This window comes from Dermacentor variabilis, chromosome 7 (genome assembly GCF_050947875.1).
Source record: "Dermacentor variabilis isolate Ectoservices chromosome 7, ASM5094787v1, whole genome shotgun sequence".
Classification (NCBI taxonomy): Eukaryota; Metazoa; Arthropoda; class Arachnida; order Ixodida; family Ixodidae; genus Dermacentor; species Dermacentor variabilis.
Window position 1 is genome coordinate 138,750,518 of NC_134574.1, and position 19,000 is coordinate 138,769,517.

General features: G+C 46.6%; 1 protein-coding gene across 2 annotated transcripts in view; it reads right to left on the minus strand.

Annotated features, from left to right (window-relative positions):
* Window positions 1–993: 993 nt before the first annotated feature.
* Window positions 994–19,000, minus strand: part of LOC142587985 (thioredoxin domain-containing protein 9) — a 33,482-nt gene continuing 15,475 nt past the window's right edge. For both annotated transcript variants that reach the window (XM_075699394.1, XM_075699393.1), the window contains exon 4: window positions 994–3,481. In XM_075699394.1, coding sequence (XP_075555509.1) covers window positions 3,194–3,481 — 288 coding nt within the window. In that variant the 3' untranslated portion in view covers window positions 994–3,193. The remainder of the gene's footprint in view (window positions 3,482–19,000) is intronic.

The following is a 19,000-nucleotide window of genomic DNA, read 5'->3' on the forward strand; positions in this document are numbered from 1 at the left end:
TAGAATTTATTCTAGTTGGATTTGGTAAATTAACTACCTCGCTTTCGAATGTCCACCAGTTGAATGCATTTAGTGGCGCTGCAGAACACACAGCGTTTCAACTAACTAAAGTCGGTTTTGTAGAGAGCCAAAAAACGTAAGGTTTGAGAGCACAAAGTGAAATCTGCAATCACCACTGTGTTCTAAAGCACAATCACAATGTGAAGAGAACAGATATGAAGGGAACAATTGCTTCTTAACGGTTAGGGAGCCTATGGGTAGCACAGCAAGTCAGCCGCTTACATGTAGCTTCTAAATATAATAAACAGCTCTGGAAGGCCACTTTTGAAGCAAATTACCTACCTTTGAGGTCGCTAAAATATCGCAGATTGTTCACTCAAGTGGCTAAAAAGTCGTCAGTCGCTAAATAACAGAAAGATGCGTCCCTACATTAAGCTACAAAATCTACATAATGATTACAGACCCTTAACTTATAGAAAGCAACGCCGATTTTGTCTTTTCAGAGATGGTTAGATTAAACGACCAAGCAATGGATGATGCAAGCGGCAGAAGTTCGCAGTTAGCGATACAACACTGGCGGATGAGTGAACATTTCATCCTAGAGGAAAGCCGTGCATCACAAAGGAAGAGGCCACACAGGCAGTCCTTTGCGCAGCAGCAGTTTCTGAACTTGGCAACACAGATCCAATTCCGTTCCTTAAACGACAGTCGCTACTTTTGCAGCCACCTACTGCACATGCCTTCCCTCTACCGTTCCACATTTTACAGCATGAATGAAGCACAGAAGTTACCCATTGCCCAGTTGCATTTCTGACAGCTGATCACAGAGTAGCAGTGTAAAAGTGATTATAGTTTCAAATTCGCGTTTTGCCTGAGAAAACGTGCGGTACGCCACCGAAAGCATCACCTTCCTCTAGAGAGAGAAAAGCCTATAGTATGCAGAACATTAATCTACACATGCACTTTACACAAGTAGTCAGAATTACAAATGTATATAGTATGCTCCCCATGAAGGCAGCTTTATTTTGGTACAAAAAAAAAAGGAACAAGAAACAGAGAAGCACATCTACACTGCAGAAATAGGTTGTACAATTACAAAGGAAGTGTGAAAACACTGTTGAAATAGATAGCGAGATAAGTAAATGACGGTAATGGTATTCCGCCATCTGCTCGTATGCAGCAGAAGATGGACACTGCATTTCTGCATTCTAGAACAACATCAGAGGAAGTTCGTTCGAGAATTTTCACAAGGATATCAGCTGTGACACATGATGCAACTGCCAACTATTCCTCACAGATATATATAGGATATGCAGTCGAACCTTGATATTATTAACACAGACATAACGAGGTAAATCTGAAATTTGGTTGGCCATGTTTTATTTCACTGGTTATCCTACTATTGTAACAAAACCTAAAGCCCAAGATCCAAGACATCAGTTACAGTAAAGCGAATATTTGGTCACTCAGCGGATTAAAATGTCCATTTTGGTAGCAAAAATGACCGATTCTCAGCAAGAGCAACTTAAAACAGCATATTGTGGACGTCCATGCGAATCTTGTCAAACGGTTTAACTTGGCATGGTTGGCCCACAGCTGGCAAGGCAATGTGCCAATCCTGCATGAGCACACCGATCGCATAGTTCCATATTATCGGTCCACATAATTCAGCATCGTCCATCTGCCGCATATTGGTGCAGCAAGGCACCAACGGTCCATCAATATCTACAGGAACATGTTTGCTAGCTCGTCAGAGGCATCAGACTTGTGTTTCTTTCATGTAGTCATGCTGTTTTTTTACCAGTATTGTTGTGTATGCCTAAATGAATATTGAATATAACAATGGTATTTTTGTGTAGGATGTGACTTCGTCATAACGAGGTTAAAGAATATTAATATATAATGTTCACTTTGGTTGGGCACCACATGTTACAGAAGACATCATAACTGAAACATAATGAACATGATGTAGTGCTTGGACGGCATGGCAAATTTGTAATGGGCCTTTGTTGCAGCCTAGACTTGTTACTGTATTTACCCGCACATATAATGGTCCCCCCTTCTTCTCACACTTTTGTCCTTGAGAAAATACTTTTTTTTTTCAGGTGTGTGTGTGTATGGGAAGCACCCCACATCAAAAGCTGGTTCGTAATATCCATTCACTTTATTTCGGTGCGATTGCCGGTGTTGTCGACGATCGCAATAACATAAAATCACGACATTATACCTCAAACAATGCAAAAACGTCTAAAAACAATTTAAGAACCATGCTAAACAGTCGCCAGCAACGCGAGCGCGAACAACACTGGTAACAACTTAAAAATTTCGCCTTTTTGTGGTCCAGTGCGATCTGTCAAATGCATAAGAAACCTTGGTTATAGCGCATTGCAAGTGCGGCGGTGCACGAACAAAGCAACTAACAATGTAATTTCGCCACCATTCCACCACTGCTTCTGTTTGTGTTTTCCAGAGACCTCTCTAGAGCACCTGCTGCGCAAGATAAGATGGGCTGGTACGCTAGCAATACGGGTGGTTTTAAACTCAAGGTCCTTGAGCATGCGTCGCGAGCATGGGAACTGGGTGGCTGGACAGCATTTTAGCGTCGATCCGATCCGGTGTGTGTATGCTACTGGTGAAAACAAGAGGATGAGCTTCGCGCCACAATAAGGATCACCGCACATCTCAAGGGCCACAACATGGCAAGTTCCCTCTTGTGAAGAACGAAGTTCTGGAATATGTCAAGAGGCTCCGCAATGAATGGCGCACATGTTCAGCCACAAAAATGCAAAGCGAGCGCAAATTCCCACACATTGTCACGACTTCAATCTATATGACAAATGGCTAACGCTTCACTATTCTGCAATGTATACTAAGCTGTGCAAACAAGCAATATGGTGTTTCAAGCACGCTTCAATGTAAATTACAACTGGCAAGACCCGGTGCTTCTGAGAAAGCTCCAGTGTTCATAACATTTCAAGATGTGATGCAAAGGGCTCATTCGAGCAGAAATTATAAATACGAATTGGATAAAAAAATGTACGGAACTGCTGTTGCCCCTCAGCCAACCCTTGTTCTTGTGAAGTTCACATAAATAACCTAATGCATGAGAAAGCCTGACCTACAAAACCATGAGCCCAGCCCATGTTTCTCCCTTTCTTTTTTTTCTTGTATGCCAAGGACCATTGTGAATGTGTCAGTCATCATCATCACTGTTGTCTTCGGCTGTTCCGCGGATAGTCTTCCGCTCAACAGTAAACATTGGCCTGCGTTCCTTTGTGGCCTCTGTTGGCGGAACGCTCAGGTCCCCAGAGTATCGGATGACCCGGGCACGAGCTATGCGCCACTCCAGCATGTCGGTGCTGAAGTCGTCGACGCCGCCGAGGTCGTCAAAGCCGACAATGAAGTCCTTCGACTTGAAGTCCTTGAAAAGCACAATGGTGGGGAGCACCCGAATCTTCATGCGATCGCACAGGAATGGAGCCTGCAAACAAAAAGTGGAGGAATGTCAGCAGAGAGGTCCCTGTCTCTTTCATTTTTCTTTGTTCTGTATCCCAATCCACACTCAGTATAATGCCATTATCAGAAGGCAGTCATCCATAAGTTGAATGCAAAAGATATAAAATTACATTCTGGGGATTTACGAGCTAAAACCACAATATGACTATGCGGAACACCATAGCGGATGACTCCAGATTTATTTTGACCACCTGGGTTTCTTTAATGCACAGTAAATACATGAAATTGAACATCCATACTTCTGTTCACTAGTTAGACACAGGCCTGCCAACCTTAACAATTGAGAAATAGTTCATTCAAAGGCAAAGAATGCTAACTCTGTGACGTCGCACTGGCATTGCAGTTTCGGCGTGAAATTCAGAAGATTGAATGTTGACCTTCATTTTCTCTTCTAATAATCAACCTATTGTTGTGAAATTAACGATAACAGAGCACTCAAACAATAATTTATTAGTCTAAAGTGACATAGTGTTTTGCTCTAGTGTCCTTTTAAGTGGTGTTGCAACAGCCTCCTTAAGCTACAGCTTTTTCTCTGCAGTTGTTGGTCAAGTCAGAGAGAACCAACCACAAAAATAACTATGAGAACAGGTGCACACAACAGGAACTTCTTTGACCAAGAAACTAAGAAAATACAGACGACCTTTGTTAATCTGACCTCGACAGGAAAAATGGAATTGACAGAATTTCCCAGCGGGTCAAATTGAAAGGGAGAAAAACATTTCCAAACACATCACTGCTTCGTTTCTAGCCCCAAATATAACACACCCTCAAATCTAATGCACATTTGAGTCTATAAAACCAAATAGGTAGCATGCCTCTGAATCTGGCAATCGGAATGAAGATGAAACCCGCGCTAGTTTAGCTTCACGTAATGAAAGTTTATTTACACATAATGTTCATCGCTGTCAATCTCAGACAGCTTTTAATGCAATAGCATTACAGGCAAATTTCACCTACTTTGAAGGCACATAATAGAAGATATGTCCGATCCTGAAGGCAGGGCAGGCTGACAGCCTCTCAAAGCCCTAGCTGTCACAAAGGAAGAACGTGAGAAACTGGCACATAATGCATGTGCGAGACGTGTCAAAGAGCGACATTGGCAAGAAAGAAGTGTGCGTATGATCGTGGCTTAATGAATAGAGCACTGTGCTGCTGCGACGGGATACCGAAGTTGGATGGATTGCGCCATCGATCACACATTTCTTTATAGCGCTACAGGGGGACGTCGACCACATTGGGAGTATCTAACAGAAAACATCTTATGTGTTGAGTGCATGCGATAGCACATCACAATGTGCACAAAATCGCAAGTCTACAAGAGATATGGCGTGTAAAACTGTCACTCTGATAAACGACAGTGTGCAAAGTCACCTGCAATGCATGCAGCTGTCAACATGTCGCAGTCATCACCAATCTAAGTATGCTATTGCACACTTAGAAAGACAATGGTGCTGATTTCTGGCCTAGTTTGTTATCACTGTCAGCAAACCACATGTAGCTTTCCTTATGGCCCATTCTGTGGTATTCTGCATTTTTCAAACAACTCTGCCTGAATCGAAAACAAAACTAGATTAACTACTTTGACACTTCGTCGTGCTATGCATTCAATTCTCCAGAAAGCCAAAAATGTGACAACTCTGTTGCTGCTAGCTTATATCTTTTCAATAAACTTTCATTATTAAATCACTGATGAATTGTTTTTCTTTATGGATGCTTGCCAGTGTTTCTACATGCTTACTCTCTTATTGATGCCTTGCTGTATTTCGTGCCAAGTGAGTCTTTTATCTTTTGTTTGTCTGTCTGAGCGTGTCTGTGTGTCTGTCTGTCCTCTGTTTGGATCGGACTGCTGGTACGATCTGTTGGGAACTCGGCGCTGACGCCCGTGGTTGTACCTGGGTCGCAAGCCCCAAGGGTAGCGTTGGCCTGGCGGCCTGGGGTACAACTGGAAGCATCCGAAGGTCCCGGCAAAGCATGAGTCGACTGGTAACAACGAAACAACTTGTTTATTTTAACATCGCAAAGAGTTGGCGGTCAGGTTTGACCGAAGTAGAGAGACGGGAGAGCACTTCACTCAACAGAAGAAATCGGAGCCCTCCCTTTTGCGTCCGGGGGCAGCTGTTTTTATACTCTCGCAGTTGAGGGCAAGAAGGAACCCCTCAAAAGACGAGCACGTGAATGTACAATGGGCTAATGGTGACGCACACTGTCGTAGCGATGCCGTAGCACCATGACGAGCACGATCTCGTAGCACCCTGTCGAGCACGATCTCGTAGCACCCTGTTGTAGCGCTGCCGGTCGGGCACAATGACTGTAATGAGAGGATGGTCCCTGCTTTGGCATCGCCTGTTTCGGGCACAATGACTGGAATGCGAGGATGATCCCTATGCGGTCGCATCGCCGCAGTCGCGCTTGGAAACACCTGGCGATGAGCGTTGCGGCGACGACGATCGGGCCAAAAATGTCTGCCGCCCCGCCGCCGTCGCGCCGGCAAAACCACGTGTCGCAGGCGAATCGCAACAGACCGCCCCGCCGGGGGAAGGAGATCCCGATGGACAGGGGACTGCATCCGCTGTCCGGAGGGATGTCGCTCGATGATGCACATAACCGAAGTCGGGCGTCCCTCGACGTTTCTTGAGCGCAGCGCACAGAGAAGGCCTCGTTCTCTCGTTCAGGTTCGCACGGGACACTGCAAAGTGACTTCGAGAGAGTTCACATTTTTGTTCTCGTTCCCGGCAAGCGTTAGAACTACGCTGAAACTCAACCGCTCAGTCAGCAAGCACGGCACAACCCTCACTAAGCCCTGCCAGGCTCTTTCCCCTTTTTATACCACTGCCTAGTTCCTTACAGTAGTCTAGCATCACTCAGAACGCGTCCACAAATTGAAAAATTGCACTAGAAAGCATATCATCACTTTGAAACACTAAACAAAAGCAATATGTTAAAAAAAATCCTGCCTCAGGAAGAAAAACATCAGTAACAAACAATTTTGAGGCTGATTCCTACGTTAGGGGCTTCGACTTAAGCCATCGGCGTTACCGTTGAGACTCCCCTTTTTGTAACGCACCTCAAAGGAATATTGTTGTAAAGCGAGGCTCCAGCGCAGGAGGCGGCCATTTTTGGGAGAGATGGTCTGCAGCCATTGGAGAGGGCAGTGATCCGTCTCAATGATAAACCTCGAGCCGGCTAGATAGCATGACAATTTCTGAACGGCCCACACGAGACACGCACACTCTTTCTCGGTGGCGCTATACGCCTGCTCACGACTGGTCAGCTTACGACTAGCATACAGGACGGGGTGTTCTACTTCTCCATTTCCCCGTTGGCACAGTACAACGCCCATGCCTCGCTCACTAGCATCGCACTGAACAACGAACCCTTTTGTATAGTCTGGCGATCGTAGCACAGGCTGGCTTGTTAGGGCACTCTTTAGGGCGCTAAAAGCTCTTTCCTTTGTCTCGTCCCAGACGACTGTTTGAGGCTCTGTCTTTCTTAGAGCATCCGTCAGGGGAGCCGCGATATCAGAGTACCTAGGGATGTACCTCTGATAGTAGCCGGCGACACCCAAGAACGACCGAATATCGGTCTTGGTGCGCGGTTGCGGAAAGTCTCGCACAGCGGCCACTTTTATTTCAGAGGGGCGGCGACGACCCTGACCAATCACGTGACCGAGGTAGACAACCTCGGCCTGTGCTAACTGGCACTTAGGAGCCTTTACTGTCAAGCCCGCTTCGCGCAGGCGGGTTAGCACTGCCCGCAAGTGTGTCATATGCTCAGACCAGGATGCGGAGAATATCGCTACGTCGTCTAGATACGGTAAAGCGAATTCTTGCTGTCCCCGCAACACTTTATCCATGAGACTTGAAAAACAGTATGGCGCGTTCTTCAAACCAAAACTCAACACTTTAGGACGGAATGTTCCCATTGGTGAAATGAACGCCGCATACCTACTAGCCTCTTCTGTAAGTGGAACCTGCCAATAACCCCTGACAAGATCTAGGGTGGAAATAAACTGAGCGCTACTAACTTTCTCAAGGCGCTCCTCGATGTTAGGGATCGGATAAATTTGATCCTTAGTGATGGAATTAAGCCTGCGGTAGTCGACGCAAGGACGAGGTTCCTTGCCCGGTACCTCAACTAAAATCAAAGGGGAGGTATAATCACTCTCACCTGCCTCAATAACACCGAGCTGTAGCATTTTCTTTACCTCAGCCTCCATAATATCGCTCTGGCGGGGTGACACCCGATACGCCTTGGATCGTACTGGCTCTGTGGAGGTAAGTTCTATATCATGAGTAAGTACAGAAGTCCTACCAGGCCTCTCAGAGAATAGACCTTGAAACTCTTGTAATAGCTGGTGTAGTTCGGTTTTCTGCTCGGGCGACAGCGGTGCTTTACTGATAAGGTCACTAATGACTTGACCGGTGTCTTCCCTGTTCGTCACTGAGCCTAGTCCCGGAAGCTCGACCGGAAGCTCTTCAGGAACGTTTACCATCATGCACACCACTGCTTCCCTTTGTCTATAAGGTTTGAGCAGATTACAGTGGTAAACTTGCTGTGCTTTCCGCTTTCCTGGCAGACTTACCACGTAGTTAACGTCCGACAGTTTCTGAACAATTCGTGCTGGGCCCTCCCACTGCACGTCTAGTTTGTTGTTTAGCGATGTGCGCAATATCATGACCTCATCGCCAACCTCAAAACGACGGGCCCTGGCTGTCCGATCATAATAAACCTTGGCCCTCTGCTGGGCCTTTGTCATTGCTTCACCTGACAACTCCTGTGCCCTTCTTAAGCGTTCGAGGAGCTTAAGTACGTACTCCACCACGACTGGGTCGTCGCCCCTACCTTCCCATGATTCTCGAAGCATGCGAAGCGGAGACCGAAGCGAGCGACCGTACACCAGTTCAGCTGGCGAAAACCCCGTAGCCGCATGCGGCGCGGTCCTTAAAGCAAACATCACCCCAGGCAGACACAGCTCCCAGTCAGTTCGATGTTCAAAACACAAGGCTCTCAACACGCGCTTCATGACGGAGTGGAGCTTCTCAACGGAATTCGACTGTGGGTGGTACACTGAGCTGTGTAACAGCTTTACCCCACACCTTTCGAGAAAAGTTGTCGTCAAAGCGCTAGTAAACACGGTGCCCTGATCTGATTGGATTTCCGCAGGGAAACCAACTCGCGCAAATATGGACAGTAGTGCATTAACTATCTCAACTGAGCTGAGTTCTTTAAGCGGCACTGCTTCAGGGAACTTTGTCGCTGGGCAGATCACAGTCAAAATGTGTCTGTACCCCGTGGCTGTTACCGGCAGAGGTCCCACTGTATCAATAACGAGCCGTCTAAAAGGCTCCGTTATGATAGGTACCAATTTCAACGGCGCCCTTGATTTGTCCCCTGGTTTGCCCACCCGCTGACAAGTGTCACATGTCCTCACGAAATGGTCTGCGTCCCGAAAACACCCTGGCCAATAGTACTCTTGCAAGAGACGGTCCTTAGTTTTCTTAACTCCTAGGTGTCCGGACCACGAACCCCCGTGTGACAAGCGCAACAGATCCTGACGATAGCATTGAGGCACGACCAGCTGATCGAACTCCACTCCTCTGCGGTCTAGATACTTCCGGTACAGGACTCCACCTCTTTCCACAAAACGCGCAGTTTTCCTGGCGATACCTTCTTTGACATTGCAGCGCACGTTTTCCAGGCTGCCATCCTTTTTTTGCTCGGCTATCAAAGCCGACCGGCTGACTTTTAGCAACCGATCAAGTCCGTCTGACGTAGGCGCGATGAGCAAATCAGTAGATAGCTCTTCTAACTTTCCCGAATCGGGATTTTCCTCTCCAGTATCTGGCGCCTTCAACGCTACAGACTCAATTTTATTCAGTTCGGGCGTGCTCTGAATATCAGCTTGCTGCGCCTCTGACCCTTTTTCGTTGTTTGATAACGTCGGCCCCGCAACTACCGCCTTTGCAGCGAGCTCCCGAACCTTCGATCTGGTTAAGGCCTGAACACTAGCTTCACCAAACAAAAGCCCCTTCTCGCGCAGGAGGTGATCGGACCTGTTTGAAAATAGGTACGGGTACTGGGGTGGCAGCATAGATGACACTGCCGCCTCCGTCTCAAGCGCTCCGAAAGGTCCTTCAATAAGCACCTTTGCTACTGGCAGACACACGCTATGAGCTTCCACGGCTTGCTTGATCCATGCGCACTCGCCCGTGAACATATGGGGTTCTACGTAAGACGGGTGAACTACATCCATCGTAGCTGCGGAATCGCGAAGCACTCGGCACTCTTTCCCGTTCACGAGGAGGTCTCGCATGTAAGGCTCGAGAAGCTTCATGTTCTCGTCAGTGCTGCCTAATGAAAAAAACACAACTTTTGGTGTTGTTTCCGGACACTGCGCCGAAAAGTGACCCGGCTTCTGGCACGTATAACAAACTCCCGCTCGCCTCATCTCGAACCGCTTTCTGCGTTCGGCTTCGGCTGCCGCCGTCTCTTTACGTTTGGTCGGACTGCTTTCACTTGCATCCTCACTACGCGTGTTCCCCTTTGCTCTCATGGGTGTGAACTTCGGCCTCTCAAACTTCGAGCCAAATTCACCCTTTTGACCGTCCTTAGCTCCGCGAGCTCGACGCGTCACAAACTCCTCGGCTAGCTCAGCGGCTCTAGCCACCGTACAAACGTCTGGCCTATCCAAGACCCAGTACCGCACGTTCTCCGGTAACCGACTATAAAACTGTTCTAGCCCGAAACACTGCAGAACTTTATCGTGGTCACCAAACGCTTTCTCTTCTTTGAGCCACTCCTGCATGTTCGACATAAGCCTATACGCAAACTCTGTATATGACTCACTTCTGCCTTTCTCATTTTCCCGAAACTTCCGACGGAACGCCTCCGCAGACAGCCGGTACTTTTTTAGAAGACTCGATTTCACTGTGTCGAAATCCTCTGCTTCCTCTCTATCCAAGCGAGCGACTACGTCGGCCGCCTCGCCGGGTAACAAAGTGAGCAAGCGCTGTGGCCACGTTTCCCGAGAGAACCCCTGCTTCTCGCACGTTCGCTCAAAGTTAACCAGGAACAAACCAATGTCCTCTCCAAGCTTAAACGGCCGCATCAGGTCTGTCATTTTGAACAATACGCGTTCTCCTGCACCGTGTGCCTGACTTCCATTACGAGCGCGTTCCATCTCTACCTCAAGACGCTTCATTTCCAAAGCGTGTTGACGGTCACGCTCTTCTTTTTCTTTCTGCTCTTTAAGTTCGCGCTCCTGTTTCTCTTTTTGCTCTTTAAGTTCGCGCTCCTGTTTCTCTTTTTGCTCTTTAAGTTCGCGCTCCTGTCTTTTTGACCTCTCCTCAATAGTCTCAAGGCATTCCGACAGCTCGTCATCCTCAGCCTCTAACTCAAGAATAGCCTTTAGCAGTTCAGGTTTTCTTAGTTTGTCTGAGACATCCAGACCCAACTCTCTTGCAAGCTCCAACAATTTCGGTTTGCGCAACGACTTCAAATCCATGGCTGCTCTGAATGCTGCTTTCTCTACTGCTTACTATTGTCTTGCCGCAACTAACCCGGCAGCAACGACAACCACAATTACCAGCTCTGTTTCTGACACTAACAAAAGCCTGGCAAAGCTCAGAAGAAGAAAGTCCTGCACTCACCAAACCTCGCAGGCAAGAGTCCAGCGCAGTCGTTCCGCTGCAGGCAACCAGTCATCACACAGGGCTCGTTGCACTGCTCCCGGATCGTCGTTGAGCTGCTCAGCATACAGTCAACTGCATCTCTTCGCTGCTGGCCTCCGTTGTCGCGATCTCACCGCTGGCAGACAGTTGTTTGAAGTCGTAGGCGATCTCACCGCTGCCAACCAGATGTTTGGATCGGACTGCTGGTACGATCTGTTGGGAACTCGGCGCTGACGCCCGTGGTTGTACCTGGGTCGCAAGCCCCAAGGGTAGCGTTGGCCTGGCGGCCTGGGGTACAACTGGAAGCATCCGAAGGTCCCGGCAAAGCATGAGTCGACTGGTAACAACGAAACAACTTGTTTATTTTAACATCGCAAAGAGTTGGCGGTCAGGTTTGACCGAAGTAGAGAGACGGGAGAGCACTTCACTCAACAGAAGAAATCGGAGCCCTCCCTTTTGCGTCCGGGGGCAGCTGTTTTTATACTCTCGCAGTTGAGGGCAAGAAGGAACCCCTCAAAAGACGAGCACGTGAATGTACAATGGGCTAATGGTGACGCACACTGTCGTAGCGATGCCGTAGCACCATGACGAGCACGATCTCGTAGCACCCTGTCGAGCACGATCTCGTAGCACCCTGTTGTAGCGCTGCCGGTCGGGCACAATGACTGTAATGAGAGGATGGTCCCTGCTTTGGCATCGCCTGTTTCGGGCACAATGACTGGAATGCGAGGATGATCCCTATGCGGTCGCATCGCCGCAGTCGCGCTTGGAAACACCTGGCGATGAGCGTTGCGGCGACGACGATCGGGCCAAAAATGTCTGCCGCCCCGCCGCAGCCGCGCCGGCAAAACCACGTGTCGCAGGCGAATCGCAACACCTCTCTGTGTGCATGTGTGTGTGTGTGTGCATTGAAATGGTGCGCTTGCTTGTAGCATTAAAAGTATCTTCATCGTATGCTGACTGTACTAATGTTAGCCCTATATTTCGGTGTTCTTGCTTTTTATTTTAATTGTTTTCTTTTACATTAATTGATGATACTGCACTTACAGTTGTTTCCATTTGGTGTTTTCCCTCATGATTGCTATGTATACCTTTCATGTATTGCCACCCTTACTCTACCTCCTGCTTGAGCTCAAGATATTCTTGAATAAATAAATAAAGAAATCCTGAAAGAGGCATGTGTCCTCGCTATGCTATGCAAGAACTTCTTCTGCCATCTGTGTAATGATGGCAATATAAAGATGGTTTCCGTTTCATATATCACTGTAATGTGCAGACAATTGTCGAACCATTGTTCATGGGAGAAAGGTGCACATTAGAATTCGGCCAATGCGCTAATCCTTAATGCGCTAATCCTTCATTGTGAGCTGCTGCTTTTACTTCAAAATCTACAAAGGCATGACAGAAATTGTGTTTCCAGTAAAAGGCAACATTTCTAAAATGCATTCAATCCTTTAGCACCACTAAGATATACATGTACTACAGCTATTAGGGTCACGTTGGGGTGCTTACCAGAAAAGTTCAAATTATCTGTCGAAAGCCATTTTCAAGATCGAAGTAAATGTTCTGCTTTATGGAAATGTATGCCGGCTGGCCAGGACCTTTATCGCGATTGAAGTAGCTGTAAAATTGTATTAACAGGAGTCGAATTATTGGACATCTACTGTACAGAAAAATGCAAGGCCGCTTTCAAGGCGAATTTACACACTATCCACATAGCATTTCATTCTCCAGATAAAGTTTCACTGAAAAGTGAACCACAGCATTGCATCACCTTGGAGTAAAGAAATTTGGAGTCCCACGTTGGCCAAACCTTTAGCAAACAAGCTCAAATTTAGTGCCGATAGCCAGCTAGCTGGTCTCTGTGCAAGCAGCCAGGAGGTGGAAGTACTGAAGACATCACACTCGAGAGACGTGGTGTGTGGTTGTAAGAGTGCTGCAGTGTTCAGCTTTGTCTCTTTTTCTGTGTTTTCTCACACACAGATTTAGCAGTGGTGCACACATGCTTCCGGTAAACGCGAGAAAAACTGCCGTCAGTGCCCCATGTATGACTGCTTAAAAACTTTCTGTAGCTTAATTTTTTATAAAGCACTGCATTTAACTGGGATCTGCAAATATGTTCTAGCTGATCACAGAATGGCCTCACTATTTAAAGGATGCTGTCTCACGAATGTCATGCCAGAAAATTTTTTTTTTTTGAGTCCTCCAACTATAAGCAGAGTTATCGAGCCGATACTTGGCTTTCTCATTCTTTTCGTCTCCGCTAGCGCGCTGGTAGCTACATAGGGGAGAAACCAAGAGGGTAAAGCCCCTGCCACAAGTAGAGTTCTGCGGCAGCGAAAGGGCCTTGCCACGCCACCCCGTGGTGGCTGCAGTAGACTACGCTATGCAGCATGCCGCTGCCATCTTGGAGGCTACGCAGAGCAGACACAGCTATGTGCAGTTCAAAGACGAAAAAATTTGTCAGTCTTTTTGAAAACACAGACATATAATATTTTTCATTTATTTAACCCAAAATTAGCAATTATGTATTACTGAGAATGTTCTCATGATCACAAAATCAGCCGATTACGTTGGTGGGCCCAGCTTTCGATGATGCTGTGTGACAGCAATGCGGAAGCGAGAGCAAGCAATTTTGCCGCATTTGACAGAAGATTTTAAGTTCCCTGCTGCATGAAGCACAGTAATATTTGGCTCACGTGTTCGCACCAGCCTCTACGACAGACTGGAAATGTTTTCTTACTAGGTATGTTCAAGAATTGACTGCCCTTCCACTACTGTGAAGAGGGGTGCAAGCTTGGGATCCGCAGCTCTTCGTTGTCGTAACACCTCGGCTTCGCACTCCCTGACGGCGAGGTCAGCACATCGACGACGAGCCCTATTTCGAGTGAGTTCCCTGGGGCGTTCATCAAACGCTGCCTGTTCTTTGGCCAAACGCAAGACATGTAGCCCACGCATCACAGCTCTGATAGCGTTCTGACGCGAGAAACACTCATTCCTCTCACATTACCGAGACAGAAGACTCCTACTGGCGGAGAGAATGATGTCAGTAGCACAACAGGATTCTCCGTTCAACGGGTCCATAGCTTGTCTTTTTTTTTTAATAGCAATTCTTGCATGTGTGCAGCTCTGAAAGCAGCCGGTTTCTTTAGCATTACATCGCCGGCGCAGGCGAGTGTATACAAGCTTCGCTTGAAAAAGCGTTCCAGGACGCCTCTGTGGAATCTCACTGTGTTCAGCAGTAAAGTGGATAGTTGAACAAGTTGGTATGTGTTCATATTGAATACTGAGGGGGGCCATTTATTCCATGACACCATAACATTTTCATGCCGCAGGCATCAGCAAACTAGGGAGATTATTGAGACCTTTCACATCGCCAAACGTAATGACACCTGCATTAGCCAGCCTTCAGTGATGCTGCACGATAAAGAATTAGCTTTACTGGAAGGGTTGCATAAACGCTGACGTGTAACTTGAACTGAAAAACAAGAGTATGTTTTGTGTGTATTTGCATGATTCTAAGTGCACTTTTTCGCATGTTACAATCTTAACCAATGCTACTCAATATCAAAAACAAACCAATTCTTACCATAAAAAAAAAAAAGCTCAATGCAAAGCAGCTTACCCAACTGCCATCGTACGGAGATTTTTCTTTTATGTCTTAGTTTACGGTCCCTATTTTCCAGTTGGCTGTATGTGTGGCATTTCTAATGCATTAGATGGAACTTATAACGACAGTAGGCAGCAAAAAGGAGGTGTCGTCGGACTCAGATAGTGAATACTGTATTTACTCGCATAATGATCGCACTTTTTTGCCAAAAAAATTGACACAAATTCAGGGGTGCGATCAATATACGGGTTAAATTTTTTTCATGCCGCGTTTGCTACAGGATTACAACAGGTCAACAAGCGGGCTGCTGCCGCTGTAACAGTGCGGCACACCAAAACAAATATGGCAGCTGTCAGAGCCAGCCAAACGCGCCGAACGCCATCTTTCTTTTTTTTCTTGTGAGTATATTATGCTCATTGAAACAGTTTCTTCCGCATCAGTAATGAATAATATTGGCAAATTTGCAACTATAACGCAGCCATGTGCACTTTGAGAGGACGGAAACAGAGATGAGCGCGCATAGCTGCCAGTGACATAAAAAGACATGGCGGGCATGCTGCGGAAACTGCGGCATTTGTCTTCACTGCTACCCTAATATGCCATGTTTCCACTAAGGGTGGGCGAATATTTTAGCTGTGTTACAAGCATCGGCTTATGAATAGGGTACACCTCTGACGTATCAGTCTAAACATGGCCACTATATTTGCCGCTCGCGATTTGTTGCGTGCCCAAGAGTGCAGATGAGAAGAAACAAAAGGCGCCTTTTTTGTTGTTGTTCGCCAAAACCATTATGAAGCCTACAAGTAATAAAGCCAAGGCAAGTTTGGTTGCAGTTTTTTTTTTTTTTTTTATGGCAGTGCGGAAAGTGATGTAAGGAATGAAATGGGGAATCTGCTTAAAAATGTTTGGTGCGTGCAGACCGCTTGGTATTTCTTCAAGAGTCGTTCACATGGCATTCGACAGATGGTAAGCACGATCATCATTAGCTAAAAAATTAAATTATGGGGTTTTACGTGCCAAAACCACTTTCTGATTATGAGGCACGCCGTAGTGGAGGACTCCGGAAATTTCGACCGCCTGGGGCACATGACCACCTAGACTTGGCACACGACATATTGCTGCGACAAGTTTGGGGTGCGACCATTACAGGGGAAAGAAAGAAATCAAATTTTGACGACAAAATTCAGAGGTGCAATCATTACGCGAGTGCAATCATTATGCGAGTAACAACGGTAATTTGCTAAGTTCAGCTGTGCACCTGTCTGCGCACCTCTGTATGTTTCATAAAGTTGTTTCAACATGGTACACGCGTCGACTCGGCTTTCGTTACTTGATGTATGCGGTACAACTGGCACCAGGTTAATTTGGCACCAGGTAAATTTTTGGGATATGTGGGCGGTAACGTAACTGCGCATTGCAATTGGGGGTGCAGTAGAATTGTGCAAATATGGTAGCTTTCTTTTTTCAGTGATATGAAGTGCTTCTTCTGTCATGTGATTGTGTGCTGGTTTACCTTTTTTAAGAGTGTGTTTTTAAAAATAAATATTAGTTGTGAGTGCAACAGTTGTGTCTTCTTGCGTTTGGTCTTCGTGCGCTGCACCCCTCAGTACTCAGTAACTGCATTCCTTTGACAGGATACTTGTGGAAACATAAGAATGCCGTAAGTGCTCCTTAAAGCAGAGGTTTATTACAGCTAGGATGTTACCTTGCTGCTTCGGGTGTCTTCAGTATAGAAAACCATGGCCCTTCACAGGGTGTCTACCAAGCTGAGATTTCCGAATTCCTCGAGTTTTTCAGGCTTTCCCAGAGTGCCTTCGCAAAATTTCCTGAGTGACACGGAACTTTCACTGTCACTCTCTAGTAAGCATGTTAAAAAAAAAAATAAAAAACAAGTTAATCCAATTTGAATAGCACAGAGTAGTGTTTATTTTATTACAAAAGAAAACAGAAGGGACTGGTTAGTAAAATGCACAGTGAATAAAATATTTTTGAAAAATATGGTAAAACCCATTGCAAATCGAGTCAAACATTGTCAAATATGAATAAAAAGAAGGAGATCGTTATTTATTTAAGTGAATACCTGCAGCGCCACAAGGGCATTGCAGCAATCGTACCTTCTGGATGCATACAGAAGCAAATATATTTGAATATGAGCTATTCCTATCAACTCATAGCATGCTCACTAGTATGGAGCCCGAACTTAAATCATAAGTGAGATTCTCTTGCAACAGCCAGTAAGACAACCTCAACTGTCCTGATATATTCTCAGCCTGCGTGCAATGCTTCAGTGTAGCGTTTTGCTGCTACAAAGAGTTTATTTTGGTTTGGATGAGGGACAGCTACACCTCGGCATCAGCCAACACTTTGATTTTTGTGCTCACGCTCCTTCAAAGAAGCAGCAGCATGCTTCCTTTCCCATTTATTCCTCAACGTGTAGGTTATTTGTGTTCTTGTCCTTCATCTGCTACGAGTTCCCAACATGGACCATTTGAAGCATTCTCTTGTACAGTTGTACAGTTAACGTCCGATTTTTCAGGCTCCCTAGGGGCCATGAACACGTCCAAAAATTGGGCATTTCGAAAAAATGAATGCATGTCTTTTAGTGTCCTTAAGGACTCAATTCACCACAGGCACATCTGAAAAAGCTCTGAAGGCCTGCCAGTACACTTGTTAGGCATATTGGTGTTCATACTGTGACAGGAGACAGCGGGTGCATGCGTGTATAATTAAGGAATACATACTGTGTACCGTGATAATTGCCCCTTCCCATGATTGTTATGCTTCACCGTAAATACTTTTGTGTATGCTTCACAGCGTAACACTCCTGCACTTAGGCTAAATTGACTTAGTCAACTAAGGGTACAGGCTGGCTTCAGGAAGGGATACTCTACAGTCGAACCTGGCTATATCGAACTCACAAAAAAACGCCTATCAGTTCAATATAGAGCATAATTCGATATATGCCTGCTAAATAATTAGATGTCATAAAAACACATACCATTTATAAAATCACTTTATTGGTGAAACTAGCTTAGTTTCGCACGAAGTAGTCCTGCATTTTCTTCTGCTTGGGCAATTTCGCTGCCTGCGATGCACACACTTTTCCACATTGTCTAAAGCGTCGGAGCAGCTGAGGCCGCAACCATCCGCATTCGCGCAGAAGCACAGCCTAGTGCAAGCGCACTAATCACTTCGGAGGATGTGGGCCAAGGACCGTCGTTGCTTTCCTCATTGTGCTCACTTTCACTTGTGCTCGGTACAATGTCGGCAATGTAGTTTTCGGGCTCTCCTGTGGTCGCGACACCATCTTTGCGCTCACAAACTCGTCCGCCATTGATTCGTCAACAGCTTCCGGAAATTCTGACAGCTCGCTCCGAACTTACGCAACATCGGCAACGGCTTCGTCGCATTCATCAGAATTTAGTCATCGCCGAGCATGCAAAAGCCGGCACGGCTGAAGCAATTACGGATGAACCACTCGCACACGACTGTGCGTATGCATCGGGCGCCACGGGCACCGGGTCTCGAGTTTGGCGGCTTTAGCCGTAATCTCCCCCTTCAAGATTGTTCTGAGAGTGCTCCTCGGAATCTTGTACGCTGCGGGGACATCCGACTTCTCCCCACGTTCGATCCTATTTATGATTTCGAGCTTCACGACGAAAGGTGAATTCTACCGCTTCATCACGGCAACACTGTGGGAGAAGGCCTACAAGGCACACACACTGAACCAGAAAAGTAGCGAGACAGCTCGCACTTCCGCCATCTTGCACGACGAAGGCACAAGAGCCTCTGATCAGCTGTCTGAGCAAGCGCTGCGGGCGGGCGAGGATCATTTTTTGCAGGGGGGTGTCGACGGCTCGTCTGAGGCAGGGTGGTCACGGTAGGGAGAACGGTTGGATGGAGCCGTGCCGCCGGGTTTTCCCGCCACCGCGAAGAAAAGCCAACTTCCAGGGGCACTTTCTGCCGCTTGACGTTCGATATATTGGGAGTCGCTGCTTCTTTTGTTCGATGTAAGCGTAGTTTTTTATATATATACTCATTGTAACTATACCGTGTCCAGAAATTGTTCGATATATAGAATAATTCGATTTAAACGGGTTCGATATGGTCGGGTTTGACTGTACAATGGATCACATTGATGTCATCAATCAGGTTATAGAGAAATCCGCAGTGTACAGTAAGCCTCTTTATGTGGCTTTCATAG